General features: G+C 40.9%; 1 protein-coding gene across 1 annotated transcript in view; it reads left to right on the top strand.

The window, feature by feature from the left end:
• Window positions 1–18837, top strand: part of nphp4 (nephronophthisis 4) — a 183892-nt gene that overhangs the window by 152419 nt on the left and 12636 nt on the right. The window contains exons 19-24 of the mRNA XM_034145454.1: window positions 1494–1628; window positions 4572–4762; window positions 5935–6158; window positions 11322–11511; window positions 12017–12100; window positions 17700–17856. Of these exons, the coding sequence (XP_034001345.1) occupies window positions 1494–1628; window positions 4572–4762; window positions 5935–6158; window positions 11322–11511; window positions 12017–12100; window positions 17700–17856 (981 nt within the window). The remainder of the gene's footprint in view (window positions 1–1493; window positions 1629–4571; window positions 4763–5934; window positions 6159–11321; window positions 11512–12016; window positions 12101–17699; window positions 17857–18837) is intronic.

The following is an 18837-nucleotide window of genomic DNA, read 5'->3' as shown; positions in this document are numbered from 1 at the left end:
AGCCACAGCTGGATGTCTGATCTGGTCTTTAAATATAATTAATTAGAAGTTAAACAAAGACAACTTTTCTTCTATCAGTTAGTATCCTGGTAGTGTGTCAGTATAACCTCAGGCTTTATGTAAGATCAAAAAGGCAAGGCTCACATTCCTCATTGAAGTCTCTGTAGGGGAGCTTTCTCCCTGTTAGTTCTTTTGCTCATTAGCAACCACTGCTATTCATCAGTTTGAAACAAAAAATGCTTGGTTTCAGTCATGTGAAGTGCCTCTTTTATTTTATTCAAACAAACAATGTCATTAACCCAATGATTCTCAAATGAGTTCGAGACTCACAGTTGTAGGCCAACCTGCACTAACATCAACAACAAAAATAAACCTCTTCAAGACTGTCCTCCAGGATAATTTGGACCTTAAAATGGGGTCTTAAGTCATCTTTAATGAAATATTTCCAAAAATGTTTGTAGTTCAAAAGTTAAATGAAGTCCTTTTTTCTGCAAAGCAGTTTTTGTCCAGACAATTCACTCCGTCTTGCTTGTCTGACCAGTTGACAATGATGATACACTTAGTTCTTAAATGCTTATTAAAGTAAATAAAAGAGAAAATCTATAAAAGCTTTAATAATAATAATAATACATTTAATTTCAAAGCGCTTTTTCAGGTGCTCAAAGACGCTTTACAGTGGTGATAAAACGAGAAAAAATAGAATACAAAAATATTAAAACAGCAACACAACATAATCCACAAATTAAAAGCCATTCTGAAGAGGTGTGTTTTGGTCAGTGTTTTGAAAGTGGGGGGGTCGGTGCAGTCTCTGATGTGTTGTGGAAGGGAGTTCCAGAGGGTGGGGGGCAGCATGTTAATTTGTCATCTCATTGAGTCAAGTTTATCCACTGTAAATTAGTTTCATACAATCCTTCCCCATTCGTTTTTGATTATTTTAGTAACGCTAGCAAGTGACACAAGTGTCAAAATCACACATATAAAACAGCGGACTTGTCAAACTTGTAACAGATATTGATTTTGTTTCCTGTAGGTTGCGCTGGTCTGCATGTACACACAGTATACAGCTTGTCTGATAATGACAACACGGGAAGAATCTGCAGAGTTTTGAAAGTATATTTGTAGTAGTATTTGAAGTACACACTTCTTCTCCCTGGCCTTTTAGTCAGAGCGGAGCACGACTCCTGACTTTTCCCTGTGTTTTTTTTTAAATATCTGTTGTAATTTATTGTCTTTTATTGTGATTGTAGAAATGTGTTTTTATGTGATTGTAGTTATTACATGTACAGCACTTTGGCCCGACCAAAAATCGCTTTTAAATGTGCTTTATAAATAAACTTTGATTTGATTTGATTTGATTTGATATATGGGTTGCTGTTGAAAAGTTTTAGGGTATGAATGAACTTAATAAGCACATTCCATAAGGTGCTTTCCATGTTGATATTATCGCTAGATGTTAATTTTTTTATTTTATAATCTGTATTTCCCTTCTACAGGCTGCCCTGTAGATCCCAGCAAGAGGAAGGCAGCAGACGTGATGCCGTCCCATCCTCACATCATCACGCCTTGCGTAGTCACCGGTGGCTTCAGAGGAGGAAGCCTGTCGTCGAGAAATACCCTCCGACTCAATGGTAAGCACTTTCATCCACAGCCCAGTGGATCCTGTCAGTGTTAATGTACTAACATATCAATTAACTTCACTTTCATTAACCGTGCAGCCAACATTTTATTCCACTTAGTGTACTGTATGTCTAAACACATGTATATTTGTGGATTCTACGCCACAGAGCAATTAGTGCCTTTCATTTGGGCGGTGACTATGCTGCTGCTTTTATCAACACCACCAGATCCATTTCACATTTGGTCTCTTGGCTGCACCACTGCACCACTCAATTTTCAGCCTAATTGAGCCTGCAGAAGCATCTCTGGTGGCCCGCCACAGTCCAAGTGGAGGAACACACACACTCGGGGAAAGCAATTTTTTCCCTCAATTAGACAAGCTGTTTCCAGTCAACTGATTTGTATTCCTTAATTTGTCCTTTTAACAGGACTATGCTTCAAAGACACACACATGCAGTTAGAAGCATCAGAAATATACAAAAAAAAATGTATTATGTTTTTTGGGGTTTTCCCTATCTTGTAGTGTGTAATATATGTTTTTGTGCAGGTATGTGGTCTGCAAAGGCTAAATCCCAAAGCTCCTCCAGATGGAATTTCTTAAACATATTGTGTAAGGGACAGGCTAAAGAGGCGGGACATCTCTAAGTGGTTGACCGATCACAACAGAGCCGGCCAGCTAACCAATCAGAGCTCTGGTTTCAGACAGAGGGTGAAAAGAGGTGCTGCAGTACAGGCAGTATGAGAAAAATAAAGAGCTTTTTGAACATTAAAGCATGGAAACATGTCACAGTAGAGGCAGAAAATACAAATATGAACCTGATATGCATATGTGCTCTTTAAGTCTGGCAGATCTACATTTACATCACACCCTGAGGAGAACAGACCTCAACATTGTTATACTGTATATTGTATTACATTTCACATATATTTGCGTACTAAAACACTGATCATAAATATTCATATGAATTCACAGATAAACAAACATGTGCTGTTAGCCTTGGATTTACAAATAAATGCATGCTCACTCCAAACATATTCCCCAAACTGTTGCAATAATTTATTCCCAGCTCGTGTCTTGTTACTGTGCAGACACGGTCTGTTCACTGTTTGCTTTGTTTCTTACCTGTCTCCCTCATCCTCCCCACCATCTCTCCACTGCTCTTGTCTCTCTTACAAACTGAACTCTTTGCTCTTTCCACTCCACCTTCCCGTGGCATTTAAAAATACAAGGACCCTAATTGCTTTCACTGGAGCCCACTCGCAACAGTTAGCAACGCTGTGTGTGTGTGTGTGTGTGTGTGTGTGTGTGTGTGTGTGTGTGTGTGTGTGTGTGTGTGTGTGTGTGTGTGTGTGTGTGTGTGTGTGTGTGTGTGTGTGTGTGTGTGTGTGTGTGTGTGTGTGTGTGTGTGTGTGTGTGTGTGTGTGTGTGGGTGTGGGTGTGTGTGTGTGTGTGGGTGGGTGGGTGGGTGTGTCGGTGTGTGTCCCACTCCTGCCTGCCTGTGGCTCTAAAGGAAGCAGACACTATCTGGTTAGGTGACTGGCACACGACTCAATGCCTCTCAGATAAGAGGACTTGGGGAGAAATGTCAGGGATTTAGAGTGGGGCAAGAAAAAAGAATAAAACCTGAATAAAAGTGTGTTTTTAATATACTTCAGTTTATGTTGTGTCGTCCCTTTAACCTGTTGTGTTTTTTTGTATTCAAATACAGCATGACTAGTTTTAGATAGTGGGGGCTGTTGTCTGGTTAGATGCCATTGGTTGTCGTAACATTAAGCAGTTAATTATGTTAGTCTAGAGAGCTCAACTCACTGCAGCTAAAGAAAACTTGTTTGTATTGTTAGATAAAATGATGAAGAAACCATCAATATTTTAGAACACAACACATCCATCTGTAAAAAATGTAATGCATAACCCAAGTAGAAACAAATTGCAATAAGCGTAGAACAAACAAAACTGAGTTAGAACACAAAACCAGTTTCCAGGGAACTCTTAAAAACTCATGAACACAATACGTTTTTAATTGTCTTAACGTTTGATGAATAACAAATATCTCCAGTAATATTGGCATCATGCAATCTTAACAGTTGCCTCCTGGGAATCTACATTTTTGGTTGAATCTGTTTCTTAATGTGCTTGTGTTTCATATATGTGCAACTGTTTTTTCTTCCCAAATTGCAAAAGCCAATGATGGCCTTTTCTTAATTTGCTCGTGTTTTCTCAATATGTATGTGTTTTCCTAAGCTCCAGTTCAGCAAGCGTCTTATTTAATGAAAGTTCATGTCGGAAATAAGATACACGAGATACAGAGCCGATACCAAAATACTTTTGAAGCCTTTCTTTGGGGAATAAACAGGTTTTTCGGAATTTTTTTTAATTTTCCATTCAATGCCTAAAGTCATACAAGAACTTCTGGAATATCGGATTATAAATGTACATCCCAACTAGCATTTGGTACTTTTTGGCCTTTTTTTTGCAGTGCTTCATTCATCTTCCTTTAGTTTTAGTTCATATAGACAGCTCTGTGTTTTTGTTTTTCAAAGAGTGGGATTGGCGTATGCTCTTGTTGAATATTTTCTAGTACACGGGTATTCCCATTTCAATCCAGTTCAAATTAGACTGGATTACTGACTCATACCATAGATGAATCAGGTATTTAAATGTGATGTTTGGTGCAAAGGATACATTCCAAAGATAATTTAGGAGGAAGGAGGCAGTCTGTTTACCCAGCAGTAGGGCTTTGGCCCAGTTGTAGTGGTGCCAGTTGTTTGACTGGACTGTTGTCTGTGTTCAAGCTGTTGTTCCTTGTGCTCCAACAATACTTTAATCTGTCAGCGCCTCTCTCCCTTGGACATTTGGAGGGTCTTTGAGAACATATGGTCAAAATGGCAAAGAGATTACATTGCGCTCTGTTCAGTTAATATATTCATTATTGCGGCCTGTCTCTCCTTCACAGCGAGGAATGCTGCGCAAGCACACAGACTGGAGATGGATGGGGATAGCGAGCCGTTGTTCGGACGCGGGATCGGATCGGACTCCTTTGTGCCCGCAGACCACAACCTCAGCGAGGCCGACGGTGTGCGCCGCAAGCTCGACTGCATGGCCGCCGTCCATCAACGGGAGGGCAAGGAAGAGGCGGAGGTCACGGTTAGTTCAAACGTTGAACTTGGGCCATTGGGGAGACAGGAATGGCTGCTTATCTGTAAAGCAGAACCACCACAGGCCGTCTCAAATCTCAAACTGACAACAAAGGCAAAGAAACTGCTTTCATTCTTGCCCCGAAACATGTCAGGAGGCAGTTTTCATCGAGGCGTTGATCGTCTCGCAGACAGCGTGCCTGTGTTACAATTCTCGGGGGGGTGTGCCCTTCAACCCTGGTGTTTCAGTGACTGTACAAGAGGGTGTTAATTGTTCTTCTACCCGAAAGCTCATCTTGTACTTTCACTCATGGGTGCACATGCTAAATGTGATTTTGGCTGTGGTGCATGTCTGTCTCAGACATTTTACACATCGCATTTCCTGTGGTGAGACCTGTGTTTTAGTTGTTTCACACCTCAGTAACAGCCGATACTATGTGGAATATTACTCTGCTTGCACAGGAAAGAGATTTGAGGAGTTGCTTTGCAATTCAATTAGACTTTTCTGCGCTCATAGCCACAACCTAATTTGGTAAAGCAAAAAAATTAGCAAAGTAGAGATAGCCATTCTGTTTTCTTTAACCTCTAATGAGGGACAAAGCTTTAGAAACCTAATGAATAAATCAACGCTAAAACTCTGTATATTATGTTGATTATTTTCCAACACTTTTACTTAGTGAGCGATGGAAATTGTTAATGTATGTAATTGTTTTGCCAAACCTTTGACAAATATAATGGCCTTAAAGGTTTTGAAAAGGTGGTTTCAACACTGCCATGAGGTAAAGTTTATTACATAAAGCTTTCCTGCTGGAAAAGCATCCATTCCAAGTACATCATGTTCCAGCTATAACATCTGATCAGAATGTAGCCTTGGAGGGACTGTACATGAAGAATATGTTGTTGTATGCCTTTCAATACAACAGTTGTTGAGATTCCGGAACAAAACAAGATTGATAGAAAGACGTCAGATGGTAAAACGATTGGTAAATGTTGGTAATAGTGTCTTGTAGCACTACACATCTGTGTTTTCAAACTGAAGCATGTACGGTAAGTCAAGTCAAACCAGGACGTTTCTTTGTAGACTGTGCTTCATGTTACAATGGAAAGTTTGAATAATAATTTTACATATCTTACTCTCCTGATATTGTGTTGTGATATTGGAATTTCCTTTGCTCTTGACAGGGTCGGACTAAGGAAGCAGGGTTGGCCAGAGGACTTAATAAGATGAAACCCAGCGAACAGCACAGCAAGGCAGAGTGTATCGCCAACATGCTGAGCCAGGCCATTACTACCCAGCACCTGCTCTACGCCAGCCTGGGCTCTGCTGAGTACACAGAGTTCGTCCTTAGAAATCCCTTTAACACACCTCAGACCGTCACAGTTCACATTGACGACCCTGAGTTCAGGTAAGACTCTGGTTTGTTTACTGGGATCATTTTCCACGTAAAAAGAGGAAACCTGAGAACACTATGACGTGTTTGTACATTGATAGGTGTCCCAGTCCAACACCTCCGACTGTGATGATGTGCTTTTGTGATGTGATTGTTTTCCATCACCCCCCTCCCCATTAGCCGCACAGTGAAACTGTTCACATGTTCTCAATGTGTTCCCAAAGGTGGGAGTGCAAAGACAGAACCTATTTTCACCCAGCTTTAGGAAAGGATGCTGCATCCTCGCGCTTGAATCTCCCCAATGTGAGACATATCCAATCCAGTGCTTTGCTCTTTGAAGGGATGCTTTAGCCCTTCCCTAGTTCCTCTGAATTTTTCACCACTAGTCTTAGCTTCAAGGGTTGCTTAAAACACCTTGTGAATACAGAATGCTTAACAGAAGAGGGCAGTAAAGCAGCATTGCACTGGAAATGAGTCATTGTTAACACATGAGGAAGAAGAAAACAGATGACTCTCTACACCTGACGTTTATAGTTAGTACTGTGTATAACAAGTTTCAAGTGGCATCCTATTCTGCAGTTCATTTATCACTAACTAACTCAAAGTGCTCCTTTTTGGAGGCTTCTCAAAACCAAGACTGACTCTATAGAAAAAGGTCAATTAAAGCTCCATTAAACATCAGTAGGAGCTAATAGTGCCACTAATTCATGATGCAGATTCGTTCCATTTGTCATTGTCACCTTTACACTAATTAGTTGGCAATTGGAAAACAAAGTTTTGTTTGAGGAATTTACATTTTTAAATTAGAATTGTAGCTACCATCATAAAATGTACAGCTATATATTGGACCGTCTGTGACTGTATACATCTTCAGTTGACTAGCATTAATACGGTGTGCACCAAAACTGACCAAAACGACCAATTAGTCAAAGGTTCAATTTAGAGGGAGCAGCCTTTTCCATTCTCAATCTTTTGTTTCTGTTGTTCAGAATATGTTGTATCCAGTGGTGGAATGTAAGGAAGTACATGTAATACTTAAATACCATTTTGAATGCAGAACGTTTACTTGTAACTGAGTATTTTGACACTGTAGTGTTGATACTTAATAATACATACTTTTTTTTACTAAAGCTTATATGGTTGTGTTGCAGTGCAGTATAGAAATACATACATAAACAAACTTCAAATTCTGTAAGGAATGGTAAAACTGAAGTAAATTATGAAGCACTTCACCACCAGCAAGTGAAGATGATGTTTGTGTGACTGCGTGTTTTATTCAGGTTGTGGGAGTCTGACTCACAGCCCGCTCACAGTTTTGATATGATGCATGTGTGTGTAGGCGTGTACACATTGATGTGTGTGTATGCTTGTACCTAAACACTTCCAGTTTGGAGACGTGATAGGATAAATTCAGATTTGTATCGACTGTTTGCAATCTAGTTGCGACATTTCTCTCCATTCAAAACACACTGCAGGCCTATAACCATAGAAGCTTCTAGCTCCTCCAGCAGCACAATCAGTTGTCCTTGACACAGATGCAAACATAAAACTGTTGAGATGCTAAACAACCCTTTTAATCCACACATAGAAACCATTATGGCTGATATTTCCTGGATCACCCGTTCTTGGTATCCATGCCGTGTTTGTTTCCTTCACTTAGCGTCATTGCTAATCCCGAGCACTGAATCTTTTGTTATGGATTCTGCTCATGCCTGAGTTTTGGATTAACATACATCACGTTGATCAACAAAGGCTGGGGTGCGCCATGGATGAATCATTATGGCATTAGCCCGGCCACCGGGCCTACCAGGTTTAATTGAGAGTAATCAATCCCTGCATCTGTCCTCTCTCCGGCTTAGCACCCTGATAGTTTATTTATATATTTCCTTATGAGGTAGCGTGACACTTTACACCAAACCGTCTGCCACCTCTACCAACAGCCAGAGATGTGTAAATTAGCTAGGAAGCTTTTGAATTTAATGTGTTATACTGCAGCAATGTGAGTTTCAAGTATCAAATTAAGGTAACGAGTTCATGTTGGGACAATTCACTGAGGAAAGCAATGCTCTAAACAGTGTTTTTATTAAATCTGCAGTAGTGTTCTGGTGTGTTGTTTGTATGCAACTGTTATCTCCACACAAGAGATTAAGTAAAACATTAAATAATGTCATTATTACCTGGTCCTGCATCACAGATGAATGATTTGCAAATGATGCCTTCTGGGTTTATATCTCTTTTTTTACAAGGAAGATAACATTTTCTCATGATTTAGTTAACATTAAAACAATCTTCTTTACTCAATGCTCCACCTGTTCTACTAGAGAAATAGGGTATTATAAGTCATTTAAGAGAAGATGATGCAAATGGTCTGCAAAGGTTAAAATCCCAAAGATCCCTCCAGAGGGGGTTTCTCTCCCACACACCACTGTCTGTGTCTAAGTGGATGTCATTGAAGACCTTTACAAGAACAGTCTCAGTGCTGTGGTGTGGACGAAAGCCTGACTGGAACACATCGAACAGTTATTTAAATTCAAGAAATGACTCAGCTGCTGAAAAACAACTTTTTCAATGATTTTACCTAGAAATGGGAGGTTTGATATGGGCCTGTAATTGTTCATTACTGAAGCATCTAGATTATTCTAGATTCTAGAAAAACACTTTTGAAAAGTGCTTGTTGGAATAATATTCAATTCAATTCAAACCTTTATTTATCCAGATGAAATCCCATTGAGATCATTGATCTCTTTTTCAAGGGAGACCTGCAATCTCAATATCAAGGCAGCAGGGGGAGGGTTTCAGTTGTTGTATAATGTCTTCTAGGTCTTTATCATTAATCAGATGGAATTGTTTCATGGTGTTTGAATTGATTTGAAGTGGACACAGGGAAAGGAAAACATTTGCTGTTCCTGGTACAGAGGCACTGACTGCTTGTCTGATTTTCTGAATGTTGTCAGTGTTTCTTATTTACTACAAACCTATAGTCTGTGGGTGCAACACACAGGCACAGACTAAAAGTCATTGGTTGCATTAGGGAATGTTCCTGAAAAGTAAATGGATTTTGATGAGAATTCCAAAGAAATCCTTTGATCTGAATTCCAAGTAATTATCACTCCTCTACATGTCATTGTGTTATGCAAACCTTTTATTGAAATGTACAACATTAATTAGCCATATTTAAATGATATATTATTTTCTTACACTAGTCTGCCATGTGTTTGAAGAACTGGAAAATATGTACACAATCAAAAACACTGGCCCCCGTACCTGTACTCTCCTGGACTGTGTGAACCATAGCATGGTCAGTGGGCCGAGGCTGCTTTTCTTTGTCAATATTTTAACCAATATTTGACAAGGCCTTGGGTTAGCACTTTGTTTCTACCGAAAGAAAAAAGGTCTGAGCCTCATCCTGATATCAAGTGTCAGGCTTTGAAGGAAGAGTACTTAGAGAGAGGCTAGGCTAGCTGTAGCTTTGATGTCTGCAGTGGTTTAGAGCCTCGAGCCTCCTCTTGAAGTGGAGCACGCGTTTGCTACCTTTACCATCCATTTTGCATGGCTGCTCTTACGCTTGGCCTCAGTGTGAGCCATGACTGCTGGCCCATAGTGAGAGGAGATGACAGCTCCTCTGCTGATGTCCACACTGCTGCTTTATCTTTCATTATTTCCCACTCCCATTATGTCTTTCCTGTATTTACCTCAGTCTGTTTGTCCTCTTCACCACCTTCCACCACCACCTATTTTCTTTTGAAAAATAGAACATGGGAATCTACCCTATGATTTATTTTTTCAGAAAGGCTGAGGGAAAAATCTCTCACACACACAGACACACATTGATAACATGTTTTATTCCAAGTGCACAGGTGGGAATATACAGGTTAGTGTCATGGAATTGACTGTAGCATCTCTCCCTAAAGTAAGTGAGGTGGGGCCCTAAAGAATTCATAAACTCTCTCTCTCCTATTGAGAAAGATCCTTCTTCTCCATGCCCATGGGTTGGCGTGTTTGAAGTTTAAATCAGCACTTCCCCTTTATGCATTTGTGCATGGAATTGTTTGCATTCAAAGGAAGGAGAGACAAGACGTCCCACTGTTGGAAAGTCTTATCTGATCCTGTTGCTTTTCCTCCATAGAAATCCATTTGATGGAGATTGAGAGGGGTTTTCTCTGACCTTTATACACTTTTATGAAAGCTTTGGTCTGTACTGAAAAAGAACGCATTGACTGCTCAACTCTGGAATAAGCTTGCCTCAATTGTTGGCACTACAATGAACTTTACTAGAATTAGATTGTCAGAATGGGAGATCAGTACTGTTTGTCAGTGCTCAAGAAATTGTATTTTCTTAGAGAGGGGATCTGGTATAAAATGAATAATTACTGTGGTTTGCAATGGTCACACGTCAAACAATTGCACATATAAACAATACTTCCCTATGTGAGAACGATGTGAAATGGGAAGATGTGTTGTCAAGAACCTTTCAAGAATAACTATCTTTGCCCAGATCAGCACCTCCTTTTAGCTTTTGTGAGTTACAGCTCTTTGTTTAATTTTCTTGCGTTAAACTCCACTGTTTTGGCCTTAAGAAAACAGTTGACCATGAGATGACTTCCTTACTAGCAACCACCTCAACTGGCTCCTTTTTATGAAAAGGAGTGACGGCTTTACAACCGAGTTCCTCCTGAATGACTGAACTTCTCACCTCATCCCTCCAGAGAAAACCTATTTATTTCGCATGTGTTCACAATCTTGTTTTTCCGGTCATGAACCACTCTTTAGCACCTTAGGTGAGGGTAGCAATCCAGAGGGGAGACTCACGTTTTTCAAGACCTATTTAAATCACAAAAAATATGTACACTGATTTTATTTACTGAGCATATTCAGGATCTCCAGATGATTAACCATTTCGATTTTGCACACCTTCCCTTTGATTCTAATGGATTTGATCTAGATTTTGGATACAGATTGATTTGAATCCAATGTCTTTTATTTACCACTATGGCCATACTCCGTTAATGTTCTGTTTGGAACCATCTTATCATACTGTAGAAGGAGCAGTGTTAAGCAGTAAGGGTTTTATTCCTGATACGGTAACAAATCGAGCCCTGATCCTAAATGGATCCCTTAAAGATATTTTTTAAAAAGCCTGCTTTCATGTCTCTCATGTCCTTTAATCTTTCCATTCAGTGTCATCACTGATACAGAGGAGTGGGGTTACTTCAAAGCACTAACCAAAACTCCAACCCGGCTGGAGGAGAACATGTTCCACTTGGAGGAAGGTGCTCCAGGTCCCAGGGTTTACCTCCGGCCCAAGGAGAGCCTCCATATTCCCCTGAAATATCAGAGCTTCATCTGCGACCACACCATGGCTCTACAGGTAAAGACACCAGAGGTTAATGCGGATGGAACGGTCAACATATAATAACATGTTAAGGAATGGTAAGGATGCCGTTTTAGGCTTGTAACACAATCAGAATTACCTTGGTTTCTCACACTGCCAATTTCAGTTATGAGAAAAACATTTAATATTGATTGGCCTTGAATGGTCCACAGATGTGTGGGAATAGTGCGGGAATAAGAGGTAAAGCAATGATAAAAGTGTACATTTCACTGATATAAATATCAATACATTTCACAGATTATTATATGAAACATCACTGATCTATTCTGTAGGCAAGTTATACGGTTAATGTCTTCATGTAATGTCTACTTAACAGTTAATTTGATGCCGGAAGGACTGTGAGACATGAATATTGTTTACAAATCTTATCTCCAGTAGATTACTGTGGGTTTTACGGCCTCCAGTAAAAAAGAAAAAGCAAAACGAAGAAAATGTTTTTTTTATTGATAATGTTTTTTTTATGTCTTATCATTTCTCGCAGGGACCAAGCTTTCTTCCTACAGGCAAAGGTTCTCAGCTGGCCAAGAAGAATCTGTCCAATATTGTCGCCGCCAAGACGATCAAGGTAAAAAGTGGTTTGCTTATCCTTTGTGAAATATTTTCTGTGTATTGGACACTTCTTATCTCCCTCTGTAGTCGCCTGCCTCTCAATCCCTCGGTTGTTTGTTTCCAGGCTGGAATTAGAGGTATGGATTTGAGAAGCATAGTGGATGTACAGTATGTTTCTGCAGAGATAAGAGCTTTAATGTAGTCCATTTAAGCATCTTAGGGTATAAACTGTAAATTGATTGTAATATTCAGAGGAGTAGAGGAAGACAAAGCCTCATAAACTAGTACGAAGTTTCTGATCTGGAAGTTAATCGGGTTAACTTTTTGGTACATCACTAGGAACATCTAGTGCACACACACACACACACACACACACACACACACACACACACACACACACACACACACACACACACACACACACACACACACACTCCCAGGGAAGTCTCTGCGGAGTGGCAGCGCACCACCCACCCCCTCCTTCTTCCACACACAGACACAAAGAACACTTTGAAGTGTCAACTATTTAAAAAGTTACACTAGCAAGGCAAGATTGTCAAGTGAAATGATATGCTGAAATCCCTTTTATCTTACTCAACATTGTTTATCTTCTCCAACTGGAAAATGCCTGGCTGGAGGGTTAAACTGTCCCCTATTGGAGGACAGCTTGACACGTCTGGCTAATCTACTCTAAATGAACTATCCGTGTATGGCATTACTGAAGTTATTTTGCTATTTTATGCACTTATTCAACCGTTTATTATATAAAGAGTGGAAGAAACAATGTGAACTTTTTTCCCTTATAAAAACTGTTAAAAAACCCTCTCTCTCTACTTGGGATTAAAAGTTCACATTTGTGCTGCTAAAAAATCACAGTTTGCTAACCTGCAGTACCTCGCAATAATCCTGTTGTTCGTGTGGAGCTCTCCCATTGCACCGGGTGATGAAATATTTGCCAGTCCGCCAAGAGTGTGTGTCTGCAGAAGGCATTGTGTGTGTCTGTGTGTATTTGTGTGCCGGTGTCAGCACTGCTGCTATGAGCAAAAATCCTGTCAAGAGGTCAAAGAGGTCACGCCCGGATCAAATCGGTGTCCTGCTAAAACTGACAATTCCCAACAGCAGGACTGTCAGGATGCCAGCTTTGGCACAGCCGTCAGTCAGCACACATCACCAGAGCCAAATATGGGCCACTACTGCGGGTCAGCATGGGCCCCGCAAATCTGACACATCAACCATTTGGACAGCTGTTGTTTGGCAGGGGTCAACTTCTGAGTATGAGAATCAATGACTAAAATGTGGAGAGTTAACGTATAACTATACTCCTATACTTATTCATATATATTAACATATGTTAAGCAGTTGTAGTGAAGGTCCTCTGCATTGTTTGGAACGCTTTTCATGCTGTAGAATGGCATAGATTTGTATAAATTAATGTAAGAAATAATTGCACCACACACTGGGGTTGAATCTATTTTATTTCATTTCATTCCCGAACATTAAAGCCTTTCACGGAATGAGATGATTGCTACTCATTATGAAACTGCTGTAATAACTGCCTCGACTCTTCTGGGAAGGCCTTTTTCAGAAGATGTTGTAACCTGACTGACGGGATATGCTCCCATCCGGTCTTAGGTGCATTAGTGAGTTCAGCTACTGATGTTCTCTGATACAGTAAGTTCCTGGCTCGCAGTCTGTGGTACAGTTAAGGCCAAATGTGTTGGATTTGGTTGGACTTGAAGCTCTGAGCCAGTTCCCCAGCCTTTGCACTAAATATTAAAGCGCTATCAACAAGTGTGAGTGTTTTCCCCAAACAAAGCCTGCAGAAATCCAAGATAGCTGCTCTTTGATTTTATATGTGTAATTGAGATAAACACCTGGTTGGTCGGCACCTTACATCTTACCTACCTGTAATCTAAACACTGCAGCCTCTCTATCGGACCTTAAAATATAAAACAAACATAAACTAAAACAATAATTGTTGCATTTAAAAAGGTTCAAATTGTGCCACTGGACAGTAGTCAAAGAAAGTCAAAGTCAGCTTTATTGTCAATAATTCTACATGTTGTACATCCAGAAATATCGAAATATCGTTTCCCGCAGTCCTACAGTGACATATATACATCAAACAAAAAACAAAAATGGCCTAGATAAACATGGTATACATTTTAAAATGTTAATAATATAATTTAAGTGTTCAAAGTACAGTTTCAGTGCAGTAGCAGCGGAGATGGGCAGAAAAGTGAGTTAGGGGGTTAGAGTCCAGGACCATTTGGGGCAGGGGAGAAAGGTCGGAGGCAGGGTGGAGAGTTCAGGGGAGAGATGTCAGAGGGCGGAAGAGATGGAGGGAGGGGAGAGAGTTCAGCAGCCTGACCGCCTGGTGGAGGAAGCTGTTGCCCAGCCTGGAGGTGCGCGAGCTGAGGCTGAGGAACCTTCTTCCTGAAGGCAGGAGGCTGAAGAGGCTGTTGGAGGGGTGGATGGAGTCACCCACAATGCTGAGTGCTTTGCCGGTGAGGCGGGTGTTGTATATGTCCTGTAGTGATGGGAGTGAGGCACCGATGATCCTCTGGGCAGAGTTCACAATGCGCTGCAGGCTCTTGCGGTCGGCGGCGGTGCAGCTTCTGAACCACAGCGTGATGCAGCTGCTGAGGATGCTCTCGGTGGCGCCTCGGTAGAAGAACAGCATGATGGGGGGTGATGCTCCGGCTCGCTTGAGCTTCCGGATGAAGTACAGGCGCTGCTGGGCTTTCCTCGCTAGAGCGGTGGTGTTGTTTTTCCAGGTGAGGTCCTCAGTGATGGTCACACCAAGGAATTTGGTGCTGGTCACCTGCGTCACAGCAGCGCCGTTGATGGTCAGGGGGAGTGGGGGTCGACGGTGGGTTCTCCTGAAGTCAACAACTATCTCCTTTGTTTTCTCCAGGTTGAGGAAGAGGTTGTTGTTTTGGCACCACAGGGCCAGCTGGTTCACTTCCTTCCTGTAGTTAGTCTCATCGTTGTTGCTGATGAGACCCACCACAGTAGTGTCGTCTGCAAACTTCACGATGTGGTTGTTGCTGAAGGTGGGTTTGCAGTCGTGGGTCAGCAGAGTGAAGAGAAGGGGGCTGAGCACACATCCTTGGGGGGCCCCCGTGCTCAGTATGGTGTCTGAGGTGTTATTGTTGACCCGTACAGCTTGTGGTCTCTCTGTGAGGAAGTCCAGCAACCAGTTGCAGAGAGAGGGGCTGGGGCCCAGGTCTGTACGTTTTTGTACAAGCTGCTGGGGGATGATGGTGTTGAATGCTGAACTGAAGTCTATGAATAGCATTCTGACATAAGGGTCCTTAGTCTTAGTCTTAGCCTTAGTGTTAGTGTCCAAGTGTGTGAGGGCTGGGTGGAGAGCGGAGGAGATTGCATCCTCTGTGGACCGTTTAGCTCGGTAGGCAAACTGAAACGGGTCCAGTGATGGGGGGAGGGTGGATTTGATGTGCTTCATGACCAGCCTTTCGAAATGGAATCTTGGCCTGATGGCAGAAAGCCATGATATCCAAGGCGAAGTGGCATTAGCTCAGTCTGTAGGGACTTGGCTTGAGAACCAAAGTGTTGCTGGTTCAAGATCCAATCAGACCAAATTATAGAGTTTGAACTGGTACCTGTAGAAATTCTGCCCTGTTTTGGCACAATTGGAAAGTTCAGGGAGTTAACTAAAACATATGGCTCATCTACTGTCTGGAGACAGGACTATTCTCAGCAGATATCATGTGAATTAGTCCATGAAATTCCTAAAAAAAGTATGTATTGGACTGTTAGATAAATAAAAACGAATGCCGTTAATGGCATTAAAGGTTATTATATAAAAGCTGAAAACCCTCCTTGATTGATCTTCAACATCCAACAAAAACTAACGGGCCGATCCTCAAACTACTAATATTGCTATCTTAGGCCACTTTGCTAACTTATCCATAGTACGACATACTGTACAGTACATTGCCATAGTATTGCTAGAGATACTAAATGAAATACTTGTATTACAGTATGTGTGTAATCGAGCAGCTTCATTATAATTCATATCCTGCAACTCAGTTACATGTAATCTATAATCCTCACTCCCAGCCATAGTTATGCATAGCGAATCAATCTTATAAATGAAGCAAACTAAAGTTTAAGATGGCGTAAAGTATGATGTATGTGGGAGGGTTGGCAATTCAATATGTTTGCATATGTTAGTGTGCAGCAGCATGTGTATATACCATCATGTGACACCATATTTAATTAGTGCATATGTATGTAACACATTTGTGTTGATTTGCACAGATCAGATGCGGAGGGCTATTAAAATGCAGCAAACTTCAAAGCACATTCAGCAGGTCTGTAGGGGTTTCACTAGCAGGATTGAAGCCAGTGTTTATATTCTAGTGTACAGCAGAGCTCCATCATCATCATAATCTCTAGGGGATTTTTAAATAAAACCTCTCTAAGGCTGCTTTATAAACTGCTGTATATGTTGTTTAGAGCTGAACTGCCTCAGGAAGAAAACATGGTAATGCTAGTTCTGTATTTCACTAACAGCAGTCGAGAACTTTGAATGCAGGTCTCATGACACAGGACGAGTGTAGTTTGAATGTGTAGGTAAACTAAAGAAATTATAAAAATAAAATAAAACATAGCCAAAATTGACAATGGTATACTCATTTACTGTAAATATGTTTAATAGTTAAGATAATGACATCCTGGTTTGATGTTCTATACTTGACGTAGATCTGCACACAGTTTTCCTATGCAATGAGTTTTACAAAAATGTCTGATATGCTCAATTTTATATTCATACCCAAATGAAGTGGGTTAGTCCAAAAAGTGTTTTATTTACATTTAACATGTACATGTATACACATATTAATTTTATTTGCTCAAAAGTATTGAGCGTAAGTATTTTTCAGTGAATCATTTCCCTTGTTTATGCCCTCAAGCATTCTTAAAATAAAACTGTATGAGAAATAAAAACTGCTCATAGCTTATGAAGAGAGCAATTAATAATAATAAGTAATTGCATTTTTATTTAAGCGCTTTACATTACATAATACATATATCAGACATGTAATACATCAATACTGTGGACAATACCCACATAACAGGAGCAATTTAGGTTGAAGGGTCTTGCCCAAGGACACAATAGCATATTGACTGCAGTGGCAATCAAGGTGGGATTGAACTGGTGTTCCCCAACTCCCCTGATCTGAGGTTCAGCGCACTATCCCACTGCGCCACAGCTTCCCCTTAAGTGCGTAATAAGGCCATCATTTCTGATCCTAAGTTAATAGGGCTTTTTGTAAGGGGCTGCATGCTGAAAGTTGGGAATCACTCATTTAGAAATTTGGCAAAGCTGATGGCTTGTTTACAACCAAGTGTCATCCTCTGATCGCTCATGTTTCTGCCCTGTCGACTCTGTTAATTATGATGTTAACATAACTCATAGATATGATTGGAATTCCTAAATTGTACAAGCTGTACTCATTAATCCATCTTTTACTTTTTTATTAGTGTTTGGCTGGAGGGTTTTTACTCCCCTGTGTTAATAAATATCTGTTTCATGGCGGGGGATCGGTGCTCTGCTGATATTTCTTACTTTTTACATTCTCTTGTAGGTAACGTTCAAAGCAGAAGACGGCAAGCCCATGGCCATCTGCCAGGTGAACGTGGAGCCGACCCCTCACGTCGTCGACCAGACTTTCCGCCTCTACCACCCCGAGCTCTGTTTCCTCAAAAAAGCCATCCGCCTGCCGCCCTGGCATGACCCCTCAGGTAGCGCAGGATACCCAAATTCTCCCCTATCAGCCATTGCTTCCTGTCCCACCCTTCCTCCCTCAGTCTAGGGATGGACTTGGATATTTTCTGATTTATTGCGTCTTATTTTTTTGCATATTATTACATTGTTAGTAGTGTTAGTTCATCTTCAGAAGGTGACTTTCCAGGAATAGCTTCAGCATAAAAATGTCCACACAAGTTATTTGCAGTATACAAGGTGGATGTGTTTAAATAATCTATTCTACACTTATTTCTATTTTTACTCAAATAGGTACAGAGCAACAGAAGAAATGCGTTTATGCATCACATTTTGTCAGAATGACATCCCAATGATAACATTAAAAAACACTGCTTATGCTGCGTTCACACCGGACGCGATGCGACTATTCGCTTTGCTCTAATCCAGGGGTTTTCAAAGTGTGGGAAGGTGAGCCTCCCCTCAGAGAATATAAGAACAGCCGCGCCCCCCCTCCCAATTATTATTGCTATTATTATTATTATTATTATTGTTGTTGCTATAATGCAGGGGTATTATTATCCAGTGGAATGCCCTTACCTACTGGCCTAGTTAAATCAAAGTGGTTACTTATTTTTGTCTGGGCAGTGTAGTTTTACACACCATCTTATTTGACTTTCTCAGGGCAGACCCCACAAAGAAAAAAATATATGTACACACGTAAGGTCATCATCTTAACAGTTTTTAATGCTCGAGTCATCCGTGAGCAGAGCATCAAGTTGGCATACCTATTACAGCTGAATGCGGCGATTACCATCTTGTTCAGCAAAACGCCTCACAAACGTATTAACATCCAAAGCTTTAGTGCGTTTTGATTCAATGCTGAGCACAGCCAAACTTGACAGTCTCTTCTCTGTCATTGTAGACCGCAAATACCTTATTCCTTCCGTGTACTTGGGTCCGAATGCTTCTCGTTTTCTGCCGCCCGTTCAAATGAAATCGCCGCCAATCACATTTCCTCG

The sequence above is a fragment of the Trematomus bernacchii genome, unplaced genomic scaffold (genome assembly GCF_902827165.1).
Source record: "Trematomus bernacchii unplaced genomic scaffold, fTreBer1.1, whole genome shotgun sequence".
Classification (NCBI taxonomy): Eukaryota; Metazoa; Chordata; class Actinopteri; order Perciformes; family Nototheniidae; genus Trematomus; species Trematomus bernacchii.
The sequence above is the reverse complement of the archived record's forward strand: the minus strand, read 5'-3'. Positions and strand labels throughout refer to the sequence as shown.